Source organism: Festucalex cinctus, chromosome 18 (genome assembly GCF_051991245.1).
Source record: "Festucalex cinctus isolate MCC-2025b chromosome 18, RoL_Fcin_1.0, whole genome shotgun sequence".
Lineage (NCBI taxonomy): Eukaryota > Metazoa > Chordata > Actinopteri > Syngnathiformes > Syngnathidae > Festucalex > Festucalex cinctus.
The window spans coordinates 313,055-338,694 of NC_135428.1; the positions used below are offsets into that span (position 1 = coordinate 313,055).

The 25,640-nt window shown below is 43.2% G+C and overlaps 2 protein-coding genes across 5 annotated transcripts in view; one reads left to right on the top strand and one right to left on the bottom strand.

Moving 5' to 3' along the window:
• The window catches only part of gabrg2 (gamma-aminobutyric acid type A receptor subunit gamma2), a 28,534-nt gene extending 24,554 nt beyond the window's left edge, over positions 1–3,980 (top strand). For 2 of the 4 annotated variants that reach the window (XM_077504258.1, XM_077504261.1), the window contains one exon: positions 874–3,980. In XM_077504258.1, coding sequence (XP_077360384.1) covers positions 874–1,152 — 279 coding nt within the window. In that variant the 3' untranslated portion in view covers positions 1,153–3,980. Of the gene's footprint in view, positions 1–870 lie in introns of all 4 variants that reach the window. The other 2 variants (XM_077504260.1, XM_077504262.1) reach the window with 1 other exon arrangement.
• LOC144005951 (uncharacterized) overlaps positions 1–25,640 on the bottom strand; it is a 136,903-nt gene that overhangs the window by 34,910 nt on the left and 76,353 nt on the right. The gene's annotated exons all lie outside the window — the stretch shown is intronic.

The following is a 25,640-nucleotide window of genomic DNA, read 5'->3' on the forward strand; positions in this document are numbered from 1 at the left end:
GAGACGGCTGTGACGCCTCCGTTTATCAGCAAGGTCGAGGATCCTCGCAATGCTGACAAAGCATTTCATCTGCCCAACAGCTGGAATCACAATTTATGCAACAGAAAGTGGTGATAAGAAGTGGATGAAAATGGCACTTTCCAAACCTCACTGTTTCCTTTAGAATGACATTTTTGTCCGACTGTATTTCCTCACATAGTGGCGAGGGTTTGTTGATTATCGTTGGAGTAAGGCATGAAGGTATGAAAAGAGAGGCATTTCCCCAACATATGAATTATTATGCACATGAAAGTTAAGTTTGAGCTCAAATTACACACAAACGAAAAATAATTTTAGTTACTAACTATTTTTGTCTTGAGGAAAGGAGCCACTCCGAAAAGCAATTAATTTTAAACAGCTACTGTGCCATTTGTGATTCAAGGTCACTTTTTGAGGAAATACGGAATTGTTTCAGAAATTCAAGGCCCACTAGTGGTGAGCACATTTTCTAAAACGTGTCCCAGTCCGACACATCGCCAATTGATCATTCATCAACTTGGTCGTACGTAGATGTTAATTGAAGCTACTAAAAATATTACCACTGCCTCATTGAGCGGCCCGTAAAAAGTCATTTGCATTGACTGACCCACAGTCGCTATAGAGCCAACTAATTATAACGGCGGGGGGTAGTTAAAGCTCTCTTTGTGTTTTCTCGACTTGAAAAGGCTTGATTATGCATAATCAGACGTTGCCGACTAACGGCAGCGAAACAAAGCGGCGGCGCAAATGAGATCCGTGAGTTGTGCCGACGAGGGTCGAAGGATGAATTTGAATTTGGATCAGAAGGGATGCGGAACGTGAAGCGCTAACTGTCGGTTTCCTGTTGAAAAGCAGACGCCCACGGTGGACATCCGCCCGCGCTCGGCCACCGCCATCCAGATGAACAACGCCACGCACATGCAGGAGCGCGACGAGGAGTACGGCTACGAGTGCCTGGACGGGAAGGACTGCACCAGCTTCTTCTGCTGCTTCGAGGACTGCCGCTCGGGCGCCTGGAGGCACGGCCGCCTGCACATCCGCATCGCCAAGATAGACTCGTACGCGCGCATCTTCTTCCCCACTGCGTTCGGGCTCTTCAACCTGGTCTACTGGGTCTCCTATCTCTATCTTTAAAGAGCGCGCGGCCGGCCTTATCGCCGCGCTCCGGACTTTTCTTCAGGAGGGGCGACGCCACCCTTTTTGATTTGCGCACTTCCCTCACTTAACCTCGTCATTGGATCCGATTCTTCAGTTTAGACGCGGCAAATCCTGTAGCATTACTTCAAGCGGCATGAAAAGATCGATAAACGCCGATTCCAATTATTCCTGTGTGTGATAATCTTCTGTTCACTGTGCCAACGCCTCATTTGGTTTGTTTTTCGTTTTTTCGTGCACAAATGGAAATGAAGTGCTGAAACGGAAGCAATTCAACAAATCTGTGCTGCAAAGTGTCACGCGCTTTAAAAGAGCAACAATTAGGGATGGGCATTTCATGTCACTCGCCACACTAAAGTAGTCGTTTTTTTTCCCTCGCATTCTCCTGCGTGGCCATGTTGGCCATTTTCCTTGACCTCTGCTTGTGCGTTTCCGGCGGGTTTTGCAGCAGACGCTTACATAAACGTAGAGAAAGAAAATAACGTGGCCAAATTGCTTCGGAAACATTGTGAATGAAGATGGTCTCCCGCAATTTTGTCAACTGCTGTGTGCTGCGTACGGTTGTCTGGTGGTTCCTGACGTCTACGTGGGGGCCGATCAACTTTGTGTAGTTAAAGGGATCCTTTCGAAATGAATCAATCAAGAATGCGATTGCTTCATTAGCAGGCCGAATTCCGAGTTCACCATCACTTTCAAAATCAACGAGAAATTGATGAATTACGATGCCCATCTCTAATTGAAAGGACTTTTAATGCTTACGCGTGTAAGACGACAACGCCGTTTACGCACAATTGTACAAATACTGTAAATATTTGACGACGGCATAGTGTTTATATTTATTGCATGCACCTTTCAAGGCCAGAAAAAATACACGACATGCATTTCTTTTGTCGGTTGCTGCTCGGTATCATTCAGGGTTAATTCCACAGTGAAAACAATCTTCAAATATCTTACTTTGAGTTTTTATGTTCCTCACAGCTTTCAACAAAACAAAGTTCTAGAATCAACGCGTTATGTGACATCCATGCAAATGAAACTCCATCGACGGTACGTTTGCTTGTCCTTCACCGCGTCGACCACAAAGAACCTCGTCATCAACATTCCAAAGCGGACGTCAGTGCCGATATCGGAAGATCATTTGTGGAGCTCACAAAACACAAAACAGTTGCGCATGTTTTTGTTTGTAACCGGCCTGATTAGCAACTTCTTTGTTTGCGCCCAAAGTCCGAAATGTTCCTTTGCTCCAAACCTTTTTGCTTTACGTGGTCTTGTGCTAACAGGACACAATCAAAGCGTTGTAAATGTTGTGTAATATAATAAATATATATAAAACACACCGTAGGGGGGAAAAAAAATGAAATGAGCGGTTTTGATAGATGACATCAATAATCTCACTAAAGAGTGTGTGTAAATCACATTTTGATGTACAGTATATAAAATATGAAAAGAAGAAAACCCTTTGGCTTTTCAGAAAAAAAAAAAAAAGGGGGTCTATATGAATATATATATTTTGTAATCTCATCACATTCTATCAAATGACACTATAATAATAATAATCCAAGGGTGGGAGTATTTATTATTTATTTATGGTATTTATTGATTTCATGGAAATAAATTGTACTTTATGTTAGTATGTTTAAAAAAAACGCATTCATATCAAGGGTGCTTTTTTTTTTTTTTTTTTTTTTTGTCAGTATGTGAATGGATCTTCTGTTGTGTTGTTTCTATGTTGTGCTGAACGTTCTCACCGAGGTCCGTCCCCGTTTGTTCAAATGTGACTTTTCAGCTTTACTGGAAGGGAAAAAAAAATCCACATTTCCTGGGAAATTGTTTCATTTTTTTTTTTAAGTTATATTTATTTATTTTCGGCATTTGTCAACATCAGGAAGGAGGACGGAGAAAACCGTTCCTTGCAGTGGCCACTTCCATTTTTATAAAGTCCTTTCATGAAAGTGAATTTCTGGCAAGAAAAAACCCACAATGTGTATTTTGGATGATATATCATGAGCATTTGTTAATTTTGTCTGTATCAAATACTCTTGACTTGCCTGTTCTAGAAGCTTCTTGAGATGAAAACGTTAGTTTGTCGGCCATCATTCCTATTTTCCCGTTTTGAATGGAACGAACGTTGCTCTTGCATTCCTAAACTGCCACATTTCCTCGTTGTCGATTCTTAAGTGTCGTCTTTACACGACTGCTCGTCGTCTTCTTGTATTTCAATTTACAGACTTCAATGCCAAACTGAGACTTTGCAACTGAGGAAAATGAACGACATCTCATTTTTGTTTGTGGAGTTTGCTCAAATATCAATGAAGACGACGACGTGACCTTGCACTGAAACTCGTCTGTGTGTTCAAGCCGCAAACATATCATTATCATTATCATTATCATTATCACATCTGGAATATGAAAACCTACAATGGTACGGATGACAAAAAAATATATATATATATTCAAAACATTAGTTGTAGCTTATTCATCATGAGTGGAGATTGCAATCAAATATGTGCATGTTCAATGTTGACTTTCACAATTTGCTTTTCTATCGTCTCTCTACTTATTTTGTGATTATTTCTCGAGCACAGACAAAACTTTTTCCACTGCTATCAATGTTGGGGGCAAAAAGTATAACAAATCAATAAAAAATAGGAGTGACAAAAGTAAATGGATGAAATTGTGCTTACATCTGGAATTCTTGAGTTGCGTGTACAAAAAGAGGACACAGCGTCTGCATAGTCCCCAAAACTTACTTTTCATAAGGGAAGTGCACATTGCTGTGAAATTTTACAATAAAATTGGTGCATTTATATCTGTGTGTGTGTGTTTGAAGTTATTCCACCGTACCTTTTACAATGTTTTTTTTTTTTTTTTTTAAATGACCGCACTTCCATCGATACACGACATATTTCATTCGAGTTGACATTTCTTAACTGTTGACTTTATGATCAAATGTCAAGCGTACGATAATTTGACCTTCCTGGCGGGACATGACGGCTGGCGCATGTGATGTTTACGACAGATGAAGATTTTTTTTTTGCCCTCCATCTTCCTCTGAGACGGTTGCCCAAGTTGCACTTCCCTTCGCCAACACGGATTCATGATGGCGGCTTAACCGTCAAGACGGCCGCGGGCAGACGATGAATCGACCGCCGCGCTTGTACATAAACGCAGCGCAAAGCGCGTTCCATTAGCGGCCGTCCCCGGAGACTCCCGCAAACCTTAAGCACGACTCGCATCGTCAGAATACTCAACATGTCCGCACCTTAAGAATCAATTACGCGGGAATTGAATTTAATGTTCAGCTGAGAATTGCGTTGAATTGTTCATGATACAATGAAGCGCTGAAATTTAAAGAGGGCCGAGTGATCAAAGAAGTCAAATGGTAACCCGTTCATCAAGCGGATACGTCTAGATTCATAAAAAAACAACAACAAAAATGTATACGTTTACTCCTCCCACACACTTCGAACACAAAAATGATTCACACGCACACTTCATGAAGATTGTAGTTGTACCGTCCGTAGCTCAGATCATTGAACAGCTTTTCGGTTTGACTCGAGTTGTTGGGAATAACGATGTTTCAAACCAACGAACTAATTATTCTCCCCATATTTGAAATGCCGTTCTCTTTATTGAATGTGAATTTAGTCTGGATCGGTATCGGCAGATACTGAAACCAAAGGTATCGTATCGAAAAGTGGGTCGGAGCATCCCTCATTTTAACATGAACAAATATTCTGAATGTCATTCATCAACATTGATTCAATGCATTACTTGAATGCATGTAGTTGTATTGATTGCTCAAACACAACCTGTGCTACTTTAACGTACCAAAAGGATCAAAATTAATATGTGATTAATACAGGACATACTTTGACAGCACTAATAATACACAACAGCAGAACCGAAATGTTCATATTGTGAAGAAAAGAAGTTGCCAGAGCACATCAATATTCATCCACATTTCTCTTTTCTTTTTGCTGATACAGTTGACCTCGTTTCCAGCACCAAATGGTCAAATGTTGTGCTTGTTACCTGACTTTTTTTTTTTTTTTATCAAATCAATTATTTATGACCTGCCGTCTCCAGAGAAAAGCTTGCGTTGATTTCAAATGTGCCTGAGGCATAATAACAAGAAAATCAAAACTCGAGGGAAGAAAAAGATGCCCTTTTTTTCCCTTCAAAATATGTCAACTTTGTACGTATATTGTACAGTATATCACAGATGAATGGTTGGCTTGGACACATTTCAAAAAGCCTTTCAGGTATTTATGCATGCGTGTCACAGGTGCACGTTGCTTTGAACACACACAATTTTGCAAGAACACGCAGGCATTCATTCTGCTATTATCGCAATTTTATAAACATGTTTTTACAAAAGGGCACGGAAATCATTTTTCATAGGAGATACCGTCTGACGTCGGTGAAGAATCGACGGCGTTAAAACTCCGTAAAAAAAGACATTCCCAAAAAATGTAATGATCTTTATGTCATTTGCGTTTTGCTACAAGGATACTTTGGAAAGATTGAGAGCTGTGAGGCAGGACGTTGGGGGGGCAAAAAGTTTGTAACGACCCTTCAGGGAAGCGCCGATGGCTTCGCCTGCACCGAGTATTAGCATCTGTAGGTGCATTTAAAAAAAAAAGCCTGTCACAGATTTGCTTCTTCACTGTGAAATTTGAGGACACTTTGGGTAATTCCACAGATAAAAGTCACAGATGCTGATAAGCCACCCTTGAAAACGGATATTTTCAAAATGCATTTCGTTTGCGAGAACGGAGGCTCTGTGATTGTCCACCATGGAGATTGCCGTGAGGCGTCGCGGGTGTGCTAAGTGCGACATTTATGGGCACGCTTGCGTTTGACGCACATAAACTCCAACGCGAGTCACTCGCCTCGTCGCTTCCGGCGCAACGGAGACGCTCATCAATCCAAAAGCTGCGACTTGACGTTCCTCCAGAGATCCTTCGAGTCTTTCAAGACTTCAAACATTTGAAAAAGCAACAACATCAAAAATGTTGCATTTTTCCTGATACTCGTCAAAAGTGATCATGGATGATCATCACTGCTGATCGAGTTTTAGTTGTTTTGAAAGCACTTTTGTCACAATCGACCTCGCCCGCCCACATTATGCGGCTGGCTCGACATTGTTCGGGCAAGATTAGCGAAACATCTCTGTGGCAAAGCCCAAATGTATTTATCGATATGCTGACAAGTGTAAAAACATTTTTTTTTTTCTAGCATTTCCATTCTGGTTTATTTCCGCAATGCTTGAAAATCTGAATAAAAACAGGTGGATGGAGACCCACTTTAGAAGAAATCAAAAAATGTTTTTGGAGCCACTTCCTGCTATGCAACTAATAACCTCAGAGACAAATGTTGGAACTAGGAACAGATCTTTTCTATTTGTTATTGATCATGTGTCATGAGACGCCATCTGTATTGATATTTTGTCTCACCCGTGGTGTATCCGTCTACGTGTTGACACCAGAGGGGTGTTAGCGAGGGGGCTACTTTTAGATCACCCTTCAACACGTATCATCCCTCCACACTTTCTCGCTCTTTCCGCATCAGCGCCTTTGCCGGCTCTCCCTGAGGTGAGTCCAGCAGCAGCAGCAGCGGCAGCAGCGGCAGACACGTCTCGTTGGAAAAGTGGGCTTCCCACCGGGGGCTTGCATGAGTTGTTGCCTTGAATGTCCGCTACCCTCCGGTCGGAATGACTCAGCCCAACACACGGCTGAATAACTCGCAGAGACAGAAAATAACGCGCACGCAGGCCGAGGGAAAAGGCAAACAGCTGCGCGCTTTGATGATTGGTCGTCTCTCATTTTCGTGCCGGACCCTAAAATGTGGCCGTTCCCTTTCAAACTGTCCTGTCATTTGATAAGCTGCTGCTGGTTCATCAATATGATGATGTGACTTTTTGTGGGCTGAATGATGCGGTGCAATCCAACCTTGTCCACCGTTTGTAGCCACGTTGCAGCCGATCGACTTCCTTCCTCTAACGCCTCCATTTGTTTCCGGCGAGGTGACTCGGAGTCAACTGTGCCGCGAGCTTCCTTCTCACTTGCGTGATCTTAAAGCAACTCCTGAAGGCAAAACGGCCGGTCGACTCCGTTCGGTCTCCATCTCCAATCGGCTTCATGCTTGCTCGAGCCTCACTTTTGCCCTGGCAACCGTTTCCAAGGAGAACGAACAATGACGTTGGCCAAAAAACGAAAAGGTTAAAATCATGTTTGAAATCATGAGAGTCATCAAATCAATTGTCAAGGCTGCGGTCGCTGCCTTCAAATGACAAAGTCAAACGATCAATCACAGGTATTGATAAAAGCTCAGGGAGTTTGTTTGCTTTTGTATCATCTAAAATACGTCTGTGCAGTCCTCAGGTTACTGAGAGAAACACGCGGATGCGGCATTGATTGATTGATGACATTTCTCTGAATGCTAATGTGACTTGAATCCGATTTGTCTCCATTCTTGACTCTTTTTTTTTTTCCTCTCTTTCTCCCTTCATAAAATGTCAAAGAGCAAAGAGATGTTCACCTCAACCACACAAACCGAAGAAGACAAACAACGTGGCCCGTTTAAACCAAGTCATCAGTTTGTTTGTTTTTTTTATTTGTATTGTGTATTGGGATTCACGCTTCCGTCAGGGCAGCTGTGGCGACTTCCGTAGTTTATCGTCACCAGAGTGTGAATGTGTGAGTGCATGAATAATGTATTCATTGCAAAGCGTCTTGAAAAAAAATGTCAATCTTGAGGCACTTTCAGCCAGACATGCGGTCCCTTTCCATAAACGGGTGATTAGTCAACAATGGCGGTTCATGAGCATGACAATGCAAGAGAGGGGGGAAATAATCAGAATATTTTTGAGGGGGAAACGAGTAAGGCAAAAATAAGTTTGATGAAAATGGAAGCAGCCAGCTGCTAAAGCATGTTTTGTCATGCACAAAGTGAAAACGCATTCGACTTCAGCTCCTATTTGCGCTGCTTGAAACCAGCCAAATGAATATTACATGCAACATTACGTAAGAGGGGATGCGGCATAATCCAGCTGATAGACGGAAGCGAGCGAGCTTTTTTTACATGCAATTTTACATACAATCGTGTATCAGTCACTGCAAAACGTCGATGCCTTGCATCCCTTTGCCTTTCTTTTTTCCCTCCCCAGGGGACGTTTCCGGAATGGGGGCTTGGACACTTGCTACATTTTAATGATTGGCAGAAGAAGTATTCTCATATGTGCCCAACTTCTTCTCTCTGGGACTTTTACCCCAATTCAATTTCACTGCGAGTTTCACTTAAACTACATTTCAACTTTTTATATATATCGATTTTTGGGTTTACGATGTTGCGGTGTTCTAGTAAAGCAGCCAGAAAGAAAAGAAAAACAGATCATGCTTACACTCCAACAGACACAAATGTTATGTGAGCGTCTCACGCTAGCAGCCCAAAGCATCTGTTCTCGACAGCATTTTTGTGAGCTGGAGCCTATCCCGGCCAACTTTGGGTGTGACACATTCACAAACCAGCGGACGAGACCACCGCCCGGCAACAATACAATACGTTACAATCGTTACTGGATTCTAAATCTCAATGGCAAATTTTGTTTTGAGAAGCAACTGATGCTTTGTTTGCTTTTTAGCATCCAGGGAGCATAAACCAACCTCGAGATTGCAGTTCTTTGCACCTATTATAATCCCTGCTGGCAAAGTCATTGACAAGACTAGAAGACCAAAGTTTTGCCAAAGAAATGCGCGGACGTATTACGACACGTCTCAACATGAACAAAGATCAATTAGGCAGCGACGGGCACGATACTATTATTGACTTCCCAGCTCAATCCTAACCAGAATGATCCACTTGACGTCATTTTCAAAGTTTGCACAGGAAAACAAGTGTGCGGACCTCGTTAACATCACGCAGCACCTGCCAAATCCTCGAGCCAAAAGCAACGAGCATGAAGTGCTGCTGTTCACTGAGCTGTCAGCACACTTCGCTCCATCCAGCAGATGCGGAAAAAGTGTTGTTCAGCATGTCCAGCTGTTACTTTTCCATTTGCAAAGAAAAAGCAACTTGACGTTGACTCGATGCCGATTGTGTCAAGTCAACAGTCGGACAAGAAGGTCCGTCTTCGTACGTGGTGCGTTTGCCACCTTTTATCCGTCCGTCCGTCTGACACCTTCACCTCATCAACTGCACTTTCTTATCCAACTCGTTTCCTCTCTCGTCCAAGTGCAGAAAAGGATCCGAACCAAAAGCAACTCAATCGCTGTGGACCAAGTAAGTCGCTGCTTCGAAGACACATCAAAGCTATTTGCGGTGATGATTGGGAACAAATAATAGCAAATGTTTTCAAAGCCGACGGAGTCAGAGTTCAAGAATGCAGGACGAACGACGGTTGACAGTTTCACTTTTTCTAAAGTCCTTCACAAGGGCCATTTTAAATCCAATCAGAAATGCAATTTGACATTGATAGCGTGTGGAAAGGAACAAAACAGTCTACAGGTTGTTGATGGCTTGTAAATGCACTTAAAAAAAAAAAAAAAAAAAAAAAAACGTGAATTGACGTACGGCGTTGTGGCTTCCTTGATCCATTTCCAGAAGTTAAGTGATTCCATTGTTTGTCAAAAAGAGTCTTTTTAGTGGCTTGAAATGCACAGGGAACGAAAAGCTCCTTTATTAGAGAGCGGAGAAAAACAAAAACTCAAAGCATCCGACATCCCTATTGATCCTTTGCTGCTGAGGATTGGCAGGCGTGACCTCTTATCTTGGCCAGGCAGACGTTTACAAAAACAGAATAATATTCAAACATCGCATACCAATTCACAGGAACTTCTATTCCATTGAATAATGAGTGACTTGAGCAGTGGCCAGGCAGCACAAAATATTTCCATTCTCGTTGGCAAACAGCTTTCTTCAACTAATTAGTTTGCACTATTAAACATGCGGAAGTGACTATGAATTTTCCCAAACGTCGTCTCTTCTATTTCATGAGATCAAACTCAAAGTGCATCCGGCTAGCTGCAGTGTAAATATTCTCCCAATTAATCCAAGAATACCGTCAACATCGGCACACCAACAAACAACATCCCTATTTTCAGCAAAGCCAAGTGTTAATTGTGCTCAACAATGAGATGCTATTTTCAACACCTGCGAAAAGTTTCCACAAGTTCTTCCCTGGCAGAGTTCTCCTTTTATTTGTCAATGTCTCGCGAGTACGACGGATGGAAGCAGCCAACGATGCATCACGAGGCTTTAATTGTCAGTGACTGCAGTGAGAAGTGGAGATGAAACGTTCAAAGCCGCCGGATAGCACCGACGTCGCTGTGACGGCCGTCAGGGGACGCAAGCAAGCCTGTGACAAGCAAGCCTGTGACGAGCAAGCCTGTGACAAGCAAGCCTGTGACAAGCAAGCCTGTGACAAGCAAGCAAGCCTGTGACAAGCAAGCAAGCCTGTGACAAGCAAGCAAGCCTGTGACAAGCAAGCCTGTGACAAGCAAGCAAGCCTGTGACAAGCAAGCCTGTGACAAGCTAGCCTGTGACAAGCTAGCCTGTGACAAGCAAGCAAGCCTGTGACAAGCAAGCAAGCCTGTGACAAGCAAGCAAGCCTGTGACAAGCTAGCCTGTGACAAGCAAGCCTGTGACAAGCAAGCAAGCCTGTGACAAGCAAGCCTGTGACAAGCAAGCAAGCCTGTGACAAGCAAGCCTGTGACAAGCTAGCCTGTGACAAGCAAGCCTGTGACAAGCAAGCCTGTGACAAGCAAGCAAGCCTGTGACAGCGCTGCCGCCAATTACAGAGGCCCTAAGCAGGGAACGAATGTGGTCATGCGCTTCGATGCTAACCAAAGGTCAAATGATTGCAGACGGAGCGTCGACTTTGACAACTTGGGAATTCCGAGGGGATCGACTGTGGGCTTTCGTGCCAAGCCCTTGACAAGAAATCAGTCGCGACAGAAAGACGGGATTGGCCGGTTATGGACAGAGAAGAGAAGGATTGGAACAAGAACAGGATCAATTCCAACGGTTGCGTCCTGATGCTACAATTCAATGATACAGTTAATGGTGTGCTTGTACTAGTCATTAAAAAATGTCATGTTAGCTCATTTAGTGGAACGTTCACAGGTCAACTTTGCTTAAAAAAAACAAAAACAATCCCCACCAGTGATGATGTTTCAACAAGTTTGCGTTCAACCGGTTACACGAACCTCCCGCCACGTCGTTGCAATTGCGTCTTATGGTTTTTCATGGTCCTTGGACTTTCCCCTTACTTTTGCTGTCGGGTATCTGTCAGAATCGTTTGTAATCGAGCAATGTCACCTCTAACCGAGGGTCGAGCTGATGCTGGCCACTTTTGAGCCATGAAGGAAGAGACATGCAAGAGTGCCTTTATTTGAAGATGGAATGCAAGGAACAGAACGCAAGTGAGGCGCCAACTTGTCAAATCGAAAGATTGATTGACGAGGGCACAAGCTTTCCAAATATGAATCCGAAAAAGAACTTTGCCTTCTACTTCCAAAATGCAAGAAACTCAAAAGTCCATCGTTACAGAAATGGGGCAACTAATTCAACTCAAGGAAAAAATGCCGACCAATCATTGTTGAATTAACTAAAAAAATCAGCCCTGGTTTGTTTGTACCTATTTGGGTTGATTTTAACAATGACATTAAGAAAAGGAACATTCGCTTCTTGGGATTTTCAATTGAATGTTAACAGATGTCTGAGTAATGTGTGAGAAAGTCAACAATTTTTTAGTTTTATTTCGAGGCAATGACAAGTGGTCGGCATCAGGACTGTCCTGAAGGCATTCAGCAAGCATTCAACACATCTTCCACTGCAAATCAACTCGTCGGAAGACGACGACGACTCTCCACGGATTCCGTTGCGATTGGGTGGGAAGATGAGAAGGATTGTTTGAATAGCTCAATGTGATGGAACGGCCTGCAGACTACACGATTGAAGGCCATCATTGCTTGTCCATTTCAAGAACAAATGGCCCCACTTGCGATGTCTTCCCCGAAAGCTCGTGGGGAAGACCCCTGGCAACCGGCCGGTGCGTAATCCTGCCAGAGAAGGCAATTTATCAGGTGATATTGCCTCTGTGTAGACTGGGGCTCCCTAAGCTCCTCTCTGCAGAGCACCATTGGCTTTTGGAGGAGAGCTCGAGTGTGGGGGAGGTCTCGTCTCGTCTCGTCTCGTCTCGTCTCGTCTCGTCTCGTCTCGTCCCTGATCGGTGGTGCGGCACAATCAATCTTGCCAGAGATCCCCCAGCTTGGATGAGCACGGCAACATGGAAAGTCCAAATAATCAAGGCCAAAGCTGCGGCAAAGCAACGCGTTTGTCTCCGTCACTGCCTGTCAGCTTCATGATTGTTTAGCGGGCTGACAACTGTCACCCGGGATTACGCCCGATGCCGACAACTTGCCGCCGTGTCTCGCGTGACCGCACGCGATCATGTGGCATTCAAAACCATGACAAACACACAGAAAGAGAGGTGGGCTTTCTTTGATTGCGTCTTTTTTTCCCCTTTTTACCCAATTCAATTGAATTTTTCTTTTTGAACGATTGTGTCGAGCTAAATGAACAATCCGCAAGCTTCTTTTTTTCCCCTTTTTACCCAATTCAATTGAATTTTTCTTTTTGAACGATTGTGTCGAGCTAAATGAACAATCCGCATTTTTGTGTCGTTTTGTGCGTTTGAATAACCCAAAAAAGTTGGGTCGGTCCCTTTTTGACCCCATTTGGTTTATTTTTGACCCCACTGTCATATATATGAGGTGAAACCTTACGATGACTTACATTTTTTTGACTCCCTCTAATAATCACGTTTCACGCAGTCAACTTTGCTTGGAAATTGTGTGCGGTCATGTGACCGCCTGGCTCCATTTGATTGGTGAAATGGAGTCAAGCGTCACTCACACTTAAATCAGATTGGCGGCCATCATGTGGAACGACAAACCAAAATAGATTGTGAGAGTAAAATACAAGTAGCGTCGGAGTAAACATAATGTAGCTTGTTACTAAAAGCAGAAAAATAATCTATGTCACCTCATTGCAAAGTAATGAGACAATTGAGCTTTGTGTGCGAGTAAGTTGCGTTTATTCCCTCACAAAAAAAAGACTCTAAAAGAAAAAGTGTCATGGTGCTTGCGATGTGGAAATATTTGCACGCTCGCAGTTTCTTCCTTTGCCATCTTTTCTAATTGTCTGATAGTGCTGATGATGCTGCGCAGTTGGCAACATCATCTCGCAGGCTTTCAGCGGTCGTTAGAAGCCGTCTCACATCCTGCTCGCAAGTGTCAGGACGAAATGGACTTCCGGCAAATGAAGTCTCCCAGGTACGCACACTTGATGCTTTCGCCCAATTGGGCTCATTATTGAAAGCGCTTTCGCATCATGGAAGGCTAATCGTTACACGAGCAAGCTACAGGTAAGAAGATTTTCAAGTTTCTTTGGCTTTATCTGAACTCCAGAAAGGATTCAACTGAAAATGTTTCTCTGTCCTCTGCAGCCGCATTATCTTCACTTCCGACGGCCAAACTGCACGTCCGGCGAGGTGAAATGTGAATGTTTTGAAAAGTGTTGGATCCTTCCAAAGCTATTAATATCCCGGTGACACGTGGAAGTCAGCTCTCCTTTCCACACTTCTGCGACTTCTCCTTGGAAGGAGAGCGCAATGCCCGAGAGAAGATCCTTCATGTGCGGGCCTTTCATACCTTTGCATCATCTGAAAAGTCGTTTTCAGTCATTCTCTTGATTGCTTCCGCTTGGTTTGTTGACCACAATTGGCCTATATGACCGTTTCAATTAGTTAGAATTATCTTTCATGTATTCAATGATTGTACATTTGAAATTTAAGGGTTTAGTTTTCATTATTTTTAGATGTTCAAAGATTGACAGACAGCTGTTGTGTTAGCAACAATAAAAGCTCAAGTACCAAACTCTTGCATCCAGATTTGGACCCCGACTGCTTTTAAGCCATTCAGAAACCAGCAATAAAGTAGGAAACCACTTTGATCGTATTCCAGTTGACTTCACAACCGTTTATGCATCAAAGATTTTGTATCCTATGAGGAAAAGTGACAAGTTTTAGAGAGAAACCAACACATTGAGATCAAAAGTCAGACAAACTTGAGCTCGATCCAAACGAAATTGTGAATCTTCAGATATCGGCAGTGTCGTTTGCAGTCTTCAAAACGGGTCTTGAAATTGGAAATGGAATTTGGTTGTCATTGAAAATGTCACAAGAACGGAGCGACAAAATTCTTTTTACAGTTTCAAGCTGTCCCAAAACCATGAAAGGCACTTTGGTGGTATTTTATTTTGAAGTAGCCTGGTCAGAACCATCAAGACGGGTCCCAAAACCAAACAGGGGTTTAAAAACAAAAACAAAAAAAACAGTGTCCACCGAGCAAACAATTTACATAAGCTGAGAGTTGACGCCGCTCTCCACTTTTCCCTTCTGTAAAATCGTGCTGAATTTGTGTCCGGTTCTTGCGTCTGAGCGGGTCATGTTGGTTCTGCTGACCGTTGTGAGGCTTTAAGTCGGTGTGGCATCGGCCCTCGGGACTACGACACACGCGGTCTTCCTCAAACAGGTGAGGAGACTTTTTTTGGCTCCGGCCGCAGGCCGCAATTCGCCAACACTGGATGCGCACACGCAAACGGCTGAAACGAATCATGGCGGAGCGTGAAAGGACGCGTCGTCCTTCAGGTGTGTGCGACTGTCAACAAAACACTTTGCGGCTCGGCTTTACTTCTCCTCCAAACAGGTCAACCGTGTGCAAAAAGCCTCCGTGGGCGGATCACGCGCATTGCACAAGTGGCGACAACGAGAGCACGTCAGACTGGACGGACGCGAGTAAATCCTCAAAGGCATCTTTGAAAGATTACAGCACGTGTACAGAAGCTGCAGCACATTCATTTGGCCACTTGAGACCACGCCCCCTTCAGTCACGTCGACCTCTCAAGCAGGAAACTTGTTTTTCTTGGCTATAATTTCACATGAGAACAAAGCGCCTTCCGTCCGTCCTGACGCCAGCGATTAAAATGCAATCATCTAAGCTCCAGCAGCCTGACAAAAGTCACACCGTCCAAACGCACACGCAGCTGCTGACTCAGTCGACACGCTGATCCAACGTACCCGATCAATGCAGCTTCGAACGGATGGAAATGGGCTCCTGATAGGAATCTAACGGGAGCTCAATTGAGCAATTTCCACGTGAACATGTGAGAGCAGGACCAGGAGACGGCCCAATATCGACTTCTGACCTCCAGTGACCTCGTGGAGTCCGTCACACAGTAAGTCAACTCCTTGGCCGTCATTTTTGGCCCAACGGTCGTTACGATCTCCGGCTTTGACAATGTCCGCGTCTCATGAAAACAACCCATAAAAAGATACGTGAACAAGTTTCTCCCTCGGCTGCCAGAAGTGTCTTTCAAACGCCGCGTGCCAAACCTGCCCAATCAACTTTGACACAAAGATTGCTGCAATGGAGCCGTGACAAAAGTTCTTTCATTTATCAGCCTGGAAGAAAAAAACTGGCGAGATGTTTATCCAGGCCTCATCACACCGTCATCAGGTTGTGATTTATGCCAGGATCCCTGGATGGAAATAACGACGGCATCGTTACAGTTTGCATTCGATATTTTCGGGAATCCTGCGATTGGATTAAAAATTGGCCAAGAGGTGGTTTAAAAAAAACAAAACAAAACAGACAGATGCGCAGCCATTTTTTTTTTTTTATGTAGATGACCTCCAAAATGGGAGTAGGAGATATGAAATAGTTAATATGTGCATTCTGCCGGTTAAAGTATCGATCAATAAACGTTCAGGGCCATACCAGGGATCAAGAAGCCTTTTCACAGTGTGATGCTCGCCTTGGAATGGAGCAGAAATGTAGGAAAAGAAAGTTGAGCTGGACTAAATGAATTGATTTTCTGTTCCCATGCTAAGAGAGGACACAAGAATCTGGGACAAGCATAAAACTCCAACAAAATAAGCCCGCGCAAATCAATGTGGGGTTGAGGAGTCGGGCTCAGCGGATGACACATTCTATGACACACTAAACGCTCCACGTTTCGATGAACCGTCAGACCGCTCTCACCACAAGCTGCAAGCGGCGGAAAAGATGAACCCTATTGACAAAGACGCGTTCGAAAAGGCCCCGAGAAGCTCCGCATTTCAAGATAGACGCAGCCGGGCCGTTCAAATCATCGAAAAGCAAAATCAATGTCGCCGGGGAGCCGCGAGACCAGCTCGCCTCCCAGGACGAAAACGTTGGCTGGCGACGAGTGATGGGAAGGGAGGAAGCCGACAGCCTGCAAATAAACCAGCGGACTTGAAAACAGCTCACATCTTCCGCGTCCCCGCAGACCGACAAAACAAGCAAGAAAACACGGCCGCTCTTCATTTACAGCTCGCTGATGCTTTTACGCCGCCCTCCGCTTCAACGCGCCGTCGCCGGAGAGGGAAAACAAAGCTTTTGTCAGGGGAGGGGGAAGACATCCATTAGTTGCAATTTGGAGTAACAAGCCAGCTGCTGCTGCTGCTGCTGCAAATCCTTCAAGCCCGACAGACCTTTCCGCGTCGTGGATGAAATGCGCACTCGGGCCAATTAGCGCAACACCAAAACCGCAACTAATGCGACTTTCAAGTCGACAACGTAAAGACAAACAAAGTCAACATTTACTGCAGTGACAACGAATGTGTCAAGGCGAATCACGATATGGCAACGGAGCACCCAAAGAATATGCACTGACGTCAATACATTTTGTCCGTATCGGAAAAGGCCCGTGTCTCTATTTTAGGAAGAAGTGCAACAATGAATCAATTATCAAATGATGTTGAGTGAATGTCGGCACTTGCAACTTTTGTACGCCGACATGGAAGCTAAGTCTTTCAAATAGTAGGATTTGTTCTTTGCATTTCGCCACCTTGTCATTCGAAGCGGTTGATGTAACGGAAGATAGTTGGCAGCGTAAGCTTGCAATGTCTGACGACGATGTTTGATGATGATTCGCTGTCATGTGCTGTCCAGGTTAGAAACGGCTGCGTGAAATAAGCACGCAAATGAATGATTTTGTCCGTCGAACAAGCTGTCGCTTATTTTGTTTGCTGGAAGTGGCAAATGCAGTCTTGTTACATCGCCAACCTTCCCGCAATATAATGCGAATTATGGCATCGTGACCTTTATATTGCGAATATTGTATTGCCATGTTTGGATATCGTTCCATCCCGACTTTCACAATAATGTGGCATCCAAAACATGTTTATTGTTATGATTGTCGGCATAAAACTGATGTGCTCTGATGCTGCTACGTTTGTGAGCTTCATGTTGAAATGGGCCCAACTTTTGAGTATCTGCGCGTGAACGGCAGCATCTGAACAGACAGTCGCTCGCTTTTGTTGCCTGCTGGGAAAAGGAAGGCGACTAATTGGAGGAACAACATCAATTAGCGGACCTTCCAATATTTGCGCGAATGTGGCAGCCAAAGACTGCTGATGAGAATTTCTCCTTCCAGATGGTTGGAAACAAACAAATATGGGGAAGAAGAACCGCTTCGCTCGTCATCTGCAGACCAAGCGCAACCATCGCTTCACTTCATGACAGCAGGAATTTGCTGGTTGCGCTTGCCGAGGTTACCGTCATGTTAACGGGTGAGGCGATTTCGATGAATGGAGGAAAATGTGGAAGACACACAGATTTTTTTTTTTTGGGGGGGGGGGTTGTTGTTTTTTCCTGTGCTGCCATTCCTGTTATTGTTGGAAGGTCATGTTTATGTGAGCACGGATTAACTTTATCTGCGTGGAGGATTACTTTCAAAAATAACCTTCAAGCTTTTCGGCCGTTTCCACAAAAGTTTCTCAAGTGTTGATGCATGCAGCATGCATGCAATATGCAGCATTTGAAGTCAAGCTTAAGAAATGCTTCTTATTTCCTCTTGACCCTTTTCAAAACTTCAGCTGAGGTCTTGCTTCATTAAGTGCAAGTGCTGCTAGGTTGGGTTTTTTGTTTGCTTGTTTGTTTATACTAATTCCCGACTATCAAGGAGCATCATCTTCTAATCGTCCTCTTAAGAAGCTTATCTGAAGCATAAAATCTCATCTCCTGCCGTTGCATTTTTTGATGGGAAAATAATTAGGAGCATCATCAGTCTCATCATCAGAATTTCCATCCATTAATAACTCCACCGTTGACATCTTTCAGGTGCACAGATCTTTTCAAAGACGCCTTTCAACTTATTTGGCAGTATCGACAGGCAGGCAGCCGTGATGCCGTTTGGGCTAATTGGCTGTTTTGCAAAGACGAGGATGAAAGAGAGCGAGAAAAGAGAAGCCATGTTGTGATATTGTTTCCAAAATGGAGCCGTAAGCTGCACGCATGTTTGCCGCACAGACAACATCGATTCCCTGGCAGGTATCGAGTCCAATTGTTTGCATTGGAGGGTTCACGCTCGCCTCGATTAGTCGTACTCAAAGTCTCCCAAAACACAAGCGGATCGCTTGGAAAATCATTTTGATTGTATGTTTGCTAATAGTGGCCAAGGGGATTCATTTGGACAACTGCAGGTGCATGTAATAGGGCTCGTTTTGATGAACTATGCTAAAGTGGCTAATGCACGAGAACTACTTGAGGTGCACTGTCAATTATTGGCCCCTTGAGTCATAAAAAATATAGATTGTTATTTTATTTATGTATGTACTTTTTTCGACAAAACAAAACTAAAAAGTCTTCACAAAATATTGACATACATTTCATGTAAAATGTCAGACAAAAATTCAAATGAGTTTTTGTGACCGCTGCAATGTATTGATTGATTGATTGATTGGCTTTTATTGGACATATAATAGGGATAGACCAATTATCGGCTGGGCCGATTATCGGCGCAGATAATCAGTATTTTGATGAATATCGGCTTCGGAAATTTTTAAGAATCATATGGCCAATAATAGATCCATTTAAAAAAAAAAAAAAAAAAAGGTGTCTATTGACAAAAAAAAAAAAAAAAAAAAAAACTACAATATTTTACTAACCCTTAAAGTTGCTCAATAAATATGCTTTAAAAAAAATAAAATAAAATACGAGCTGGAGTTAGTATTTTTTTTCCCCCAAATTGTGATGCTAATATTTTCCCTTTTAGTGAAAATTAATATCAGCTCCAAATATCGGCGTCCTTGACTACTTGTATTCGGTATCCGCCCAGAAAAAAAAATGTCGGTCTAAAATATAAACACATCGCAAATATAAAATACAAGCTGTAGGTAAACAACGTACGTCATACGGTATAATTAGCAAAAAATAATGATTTAAAAATAATGTCGATCATTTGCAAAAAGTCACGTCACATCCTGTCTAAGTCCAACATCTGATGTCCATCTGACTGCTTGCAAAGTGACATCATCGGTGTCGCCACGGCAACATGCAAGAATTCGTCCTCCCCCCCTAACGCCGTTTCCGACCAATTCCGCGCAATGTTCCATCAAATGAGACATGCGCTTGCTTCGGCTGGCGTTTGAGAGACAGAAGCCAAAATTGCACAAGTGAGTGGAAAGATGCAGAAAAATCTGCTCCTCAACTTTTGGAAAGTTGAGATACGCGTTTCACTTCCACCGAGCCTGCCGTGGCATAACTCTTCATACCAGTTCATGTTTTGTGTGCGAAATGCTGTGAATAGTGTACACGCTCGACGATCTGGAAGTGTATGGAAAAAAAAAAAAAAGAAAAAGATTTGAATAAGCAACATAATGACCTCATTGACGGCTGTCGTGCTGGAGGTGCGATTTGTGTGAGTGATGCCATATGAGGGCTTGAATCTTTCCTGAGGATTTGGCAGGATTATCCGGCATTGAACTTTTGGTTGCATTCTGAACCCGAGCAGGCTGTCAAGTTGTCAGGTAAAGGCAACGAAAACACGGCGACGGGAAACGCCAGTGCCGGAAAATCCCGCAATAAATGGGCGAGCGCCAGCGTTTACGTTTGGTCTGCTGTGCTTCCACTGACGACTTTCTCATCGGAAAACAACTTCAAGCGGAGAAGAAACAAACGTTTTGTTTTGACAAAATCTCTTTCACTCTTTTTGTCTCAAGTGAAGAATGCAAAAGGGAGCAAGTACAATGCATCGTTTTAGAACAAGTTCCCGAGTCAGCTAAAAATGGAGGAAGCCGCTGGTTTACCCCGAGTGTTCAAAATAACTCAGTTATGAGTGAATTCCAAACTTCAAGTCAAAAGTTTGTACAGAGAGAAAATTTCCGTCCTCATACAGTTTATCGACTATTATGAATGTTCTGAAGTTGAATTCATTCCGTAACCAGGCTTCTAATTTCTTTTATATTAACTACAGTCCATTTGCAGGCACATGAGGATGCCTTGTTCAAAAGCACTTCAGATTTACATTTCAGAATCATGTAAGAAATGTTTTATTCTTCCTGCTTACGTGTGAAAATGAACAAGAAATATGTCTGGCAATCCACGTTGGCATACTACCGAATTGGATCCGGATGTAGCAACTGTGTCACATTCATTTTCCGGCTTTTTTTTTTTTGTATTTATTGGTTGGTTGTCCCATTGACGTTTCATTGACGGCAGGGAAAGAAAAAGAAAGACCTTGAACAAAGCTCGCCAATGCGACAATAATGAAGAGAGCAATTTGGTGGTGATTATTATGTGCCGTTTCCTTTTTGCGTGACTCATCAGGCAATCGTGTTTGGGATGGAAAATGACGACAGCCTGTCGCATAAACGGGCAAGTGGAAATATTTGGGGCTTGCCTACGCGAAGATTTCACGCAGAGCAGGAATATGAGTAGGATGTATTTTATTCATGCTTTTGTCATGTTCAATAAATATTGTGTCGCAGTGTTGATCGTTCCTATCATTGTGATATGATAGGATGAGAATTCAGAGGTCGCACCGATTGCACTGCTCACCTTTGTTATCGTGTAAATATGCTTCCCAGTCTTCCGCCTGCTGGGCCCATTCTGCTCAGGTGCCTTCTGATAAGTTGTCAAGGACTTGTAATAGCACAATCCACTGATGTTTGATTGAGAACATGATCAAAGACCACGTAAACGAGAGATAACTTGCAGCTTGTTGTCACGCCATCCAATGAAAATATCATAGAGTCACGTTATGTCAGTCAAAAGCTATGAAAACTTCATCCGTGTCACTTGTGGATTCCAGAGGTTGTTTGGCGTAAGTACGATCCTTCCCCAAGGATTGACATGTTCCTTTACGCAGTGGCCGCTCGATCCAATTTGGGCGGGAGGATAAATAATGGAACGATAGAGCGGACCGCGACCCGTCAAATTGAAATGTCTTAATAATGCATTTGGAAGTCATCGTTCTTTTCTTATTATTGCCTGCGTGGGGAATTTGCATATATATTAGATTATCTTTGGATTATCAACACGGCATGCATAATATATGAAAATTGTGTGACACTACACAGATGCCGGTTAAATTAAGAAGACAGTGAACAATAATGATACAGTTTGACTAGAATTGCTGATCTGAAAAACCGGAACTGTAAATTGGTGAGAGTCGTTTCTTGGTGCTTCAAACATGGAAATGGCAAAAGTTGGTGGCTTTCTCCAGAGACAGAAAGTGAGCAAGATATGAAAACATCAAAAAGCTGATGTCCCAGGACCTCCTAATCCTGAAAAATGATGACTCAACGTTAATTCCGAAGGTTAATTAACGCCGGCATATGATTCCATCGTTTTTAGGAAGGCGCTTGCAAATCCATGTTTGAATCGTGTTACGAATCACGTTTGATTTGATTGGTTCGTTGGCGACAACACAGACGGATCCCGTCAGCCGTGACGGAGGGACGACATCAAACGCCGCTGCTGCGCTTTCACCTCTGCTCGGCGCACGTGCGGCGTTTTGCCGTGACGCCTGCCGGGCGCTCTGCCGTCTGTTCAGAGCACAAACGTGTGACAAGCGCTGACAATGGCTCAAGTCGCCAAAGATGAATCGTGTTATCGCTTTCAAACATTTGTCCATCAATGGATGAGGATCACATCCATTTCAATAATGCCGCAAATATATCATGCGCTTCTCTTGTACAACTCGTCAGGAGTTAGATATACCGTCAGGAATTTTCTTATATCGTGTGCGGGTCATTTTCATCACATCTTCAATTCCAGAAACGACTCGACATCCAAATCAACAGCTCTTATACCCGAGGAAGAGCTATTCCAGCAACTCGTGTTGCGTGCGTGCCGTTGATCCAAAAGGTGTTCCTGACAGAGAGTATTTACCGTTTGTGCCGCTGAAAAAGGCTGAAAATACTCGACTGCAACAGTGGCTTGGATATTGTGAGACACGTCCTGTGACATAAGGCCAAATGGGTCCATTTGATAGACCAAGTGCGCCGCTAATGACTTCATGAACAGCTCAAGTTATTCATTAACGCTCCAAATGATGGAGTTGCCCCGTCGTTTATCACCCAGTCCAGCTGCTACGCCAATGGGGGGGCGGCCATATTGTCACCACACTCGCCATCGCTGCAACAACCTCCTCAAATGGAGCCAATTGCAAATGAGCGCAATCATTTCCGATTTATTTTCAATTCGTTTCTTTTTTCATTGTGGGGCATCAATGCCTCACATCACCTTCAAATAAATGCACTAAAGCCACTTGAGTGATATCACAACTTTCAACCCTTTCATTTCTTTTTTGAAGAATGAAATAAAAATTGGGATTTGAATTGAATAGTGACATTTTTCTAGTATAATAGGGGGGTCTTCTTTGTTTCATCAAAACAAGACATCAACTTCCAATTCTACTTTGGAAAACGATGAACAAACCGGTAACGGCACAACTTCAATCCCCCCCCCACTTTTTTTTTGTTTTTAATTATGATGCAAATACAAAGTACAAAATAACAACCAATCGCTGGTTACTAAAGCAGGGGGGAAATTGTTTTTGTAAGACACTTTAATATAAAATTTAAATAAATCCGATTCATCTATGAATTGATTAATCGATTTAAAAAAAAAAAAAAGTATTCAATAGTGACAGCACTAAACACAAATGTGACACGCACGGTCACCAGAATGATGATGATGACGATGATGAACGACATCAGCCTTGTGAACATTGTGTTGCGATGATGATTTTTATGGTGGCTAAAAATACTTTTTGGCTGGGACAAGAAACGAACGCGATTGGCCGGCGCGTCACCATCGGCAGGCTGAAACTTTTCCATCACGCTCCGGCTGACCTCCTGTCACATGAGGAGGTATCTAGCCAAGCATTAAGGGCCTTGTTATTTTCCTAGCAGGCACCTCATTAGAGTCCCTGTGACCTTTTGCAATTGAACACACCATCGGTCGCCCGGCGCTTTGAATACAGATAACCAATCGACCGGCCCTTCCTTTTTTTCTTCTTTTTTTCCCCCCCAACCGAACGGCAGGCAAACAAGCTTGTTTTTTTGTTTTTGTTTTTGTTTTTTTGTACTCTGTAGTGCCTTAAAGGATTGATCGGTAATCACAAAAGGTCTAAAAATCTAATAGAAGGAGGAATTGTTTTCGGCGCAGCTCTCATGAGGTCCAGATTGTTCCAGAAGACTGCAAATGATCTCCTGCTCCGTTCGCCATGTCCTGTGCTTGTCCTTGCTAGCTAGTTTGCATCTCATTAGCACAAAAAGCATTTCACAGTCTCTTCAAGAGTGCGCACGACCTTCACCCAAAACAAAGCCACGATTCGCCCGCGGTGGTGACCGATTTCAACCGTGTTTGTTTTCCACAGCTACCGTCACTACTTCATCATGAAATCTAAGTTGCTTGTATTATTTCAGGGATTTTGATGGGAACGCACAAAATACTGGCTGATCCTATTAACTCATTCACTGCCAGTCATTATAGAAAATTTTTACATTTCCAATACTCACGTGATATTACATTCAATAATTATATATAAACCGAATCTACCAAATAACAGAATGGACTCCCTACTTTTTGTCCCGTCCCGTTCTTTTATAATTGACAGCAGAAAAATGTAGGTTTGCCAAAATACAGCCATTTCTCCCATGGACTCTGAAACTGTGTTTATTTCCTATAAAATGGGGCAATGATGTCATCTACCGGTGGTTGGGCATCAGTAAAGTTGTTTCCAAGTTTGATATTTACAGTGGAGCATGCTCAGATTCGCCCCCATTTAGCACCGCTCTAAAAAATACAATTGACAAGTATACTTGTCAAAGGCAGTGAATGAGTTAAACATCCTTTGAACTGATCACTTTTTGAGCAATTATCATCATAGTTTGTATTATTGTAAAAAAGGTTGGAAAATTGTTGCTATATTCACGTACCTCCTAACTGGCATATTATGAGCCATTCAGTAACAACGCCTCAATTGGCTCAAGATAACAAATGGAAAAATCCCGCCATCAAAACTGATCAAATCCGGAAGCCGATGGTCTGACCAGGATCTGTTTGAGTCATCGCCAGACATTCGAAGCTCCCATGTCTTGTGTATCGATGACTATTCAATACTCAGCCAATACGAAAGTCAACTCATTCATTGATTACTGATCACATCAAAAGTTGAGAACAGAAACGTGCAGATGGAGCTTGACACCAACAGCAGAAGAATTGTCGGAATATGACTTCAAAGTGACCTCTGCCAATACAAATTGACAACATTCAAATAAACGATTTTTCTCTTTGCGGTGATTCACTTAAGAAATCAAACCTTTAGAAGAAGCATGCTAACAAAGATGGCCGACATGCTGGACTTGACTTGTGCCATGAAATGATCAACCAACAATCCAAATAAGCAGCAAATGGAATCGAGCAAGCAGTCAGTCATGACATTCGCCATTTTCATATTCTGTGAACACGGCGAAGGTGAAAGTTTGTCGCCGTGGCGCAGGAGCCGCCTATGCACTGCTCAGGGTGGAGACGGGTCCATTTATCCTTTGCTTTATTTCCAATTTCATGCTTTTCTGCTTCCATCAGAGAGTGTCAGCGGGCGACACGTCTCCGGCACAAACGAGCGCACAATCCCAAGTGCCGTTCACACGTCATCGAAACCTGAAAACGTTCCAACGATGTGCTATTCTTTCAAAGTCTTGAGATTCTTGTCGGAATATAGTTTGCTCTTGTAAGGCGCATTTCAACGCAAACAAGCTGATTCATTGCTTTCCTTTCTCGCGGCTGATAAATGCGCAGTTTGGGGAGCACGACCGAGTTCTTCCTCCCCCGGGGCATAAACCGACTTCAAAAGGAAAACCTGATCAGCTCGACCACTTCCAAGACAACTCAAATGAAAGCCAAGGCAGAAAAAAAACAGCAAAGAAACAATACATTGGGGTTCTAAAAAGAAGCTCTTCGAATGACCTCTGGAGTCGAGTTATTTCTCAGTGGATTGCAAAGTCTTGTTTGGACAATAAAAGCCAATATGGAAGCACATAATTAAAAGTTAAGCACCATAATGATGTTCTGTGTCCGTGGCCTGAC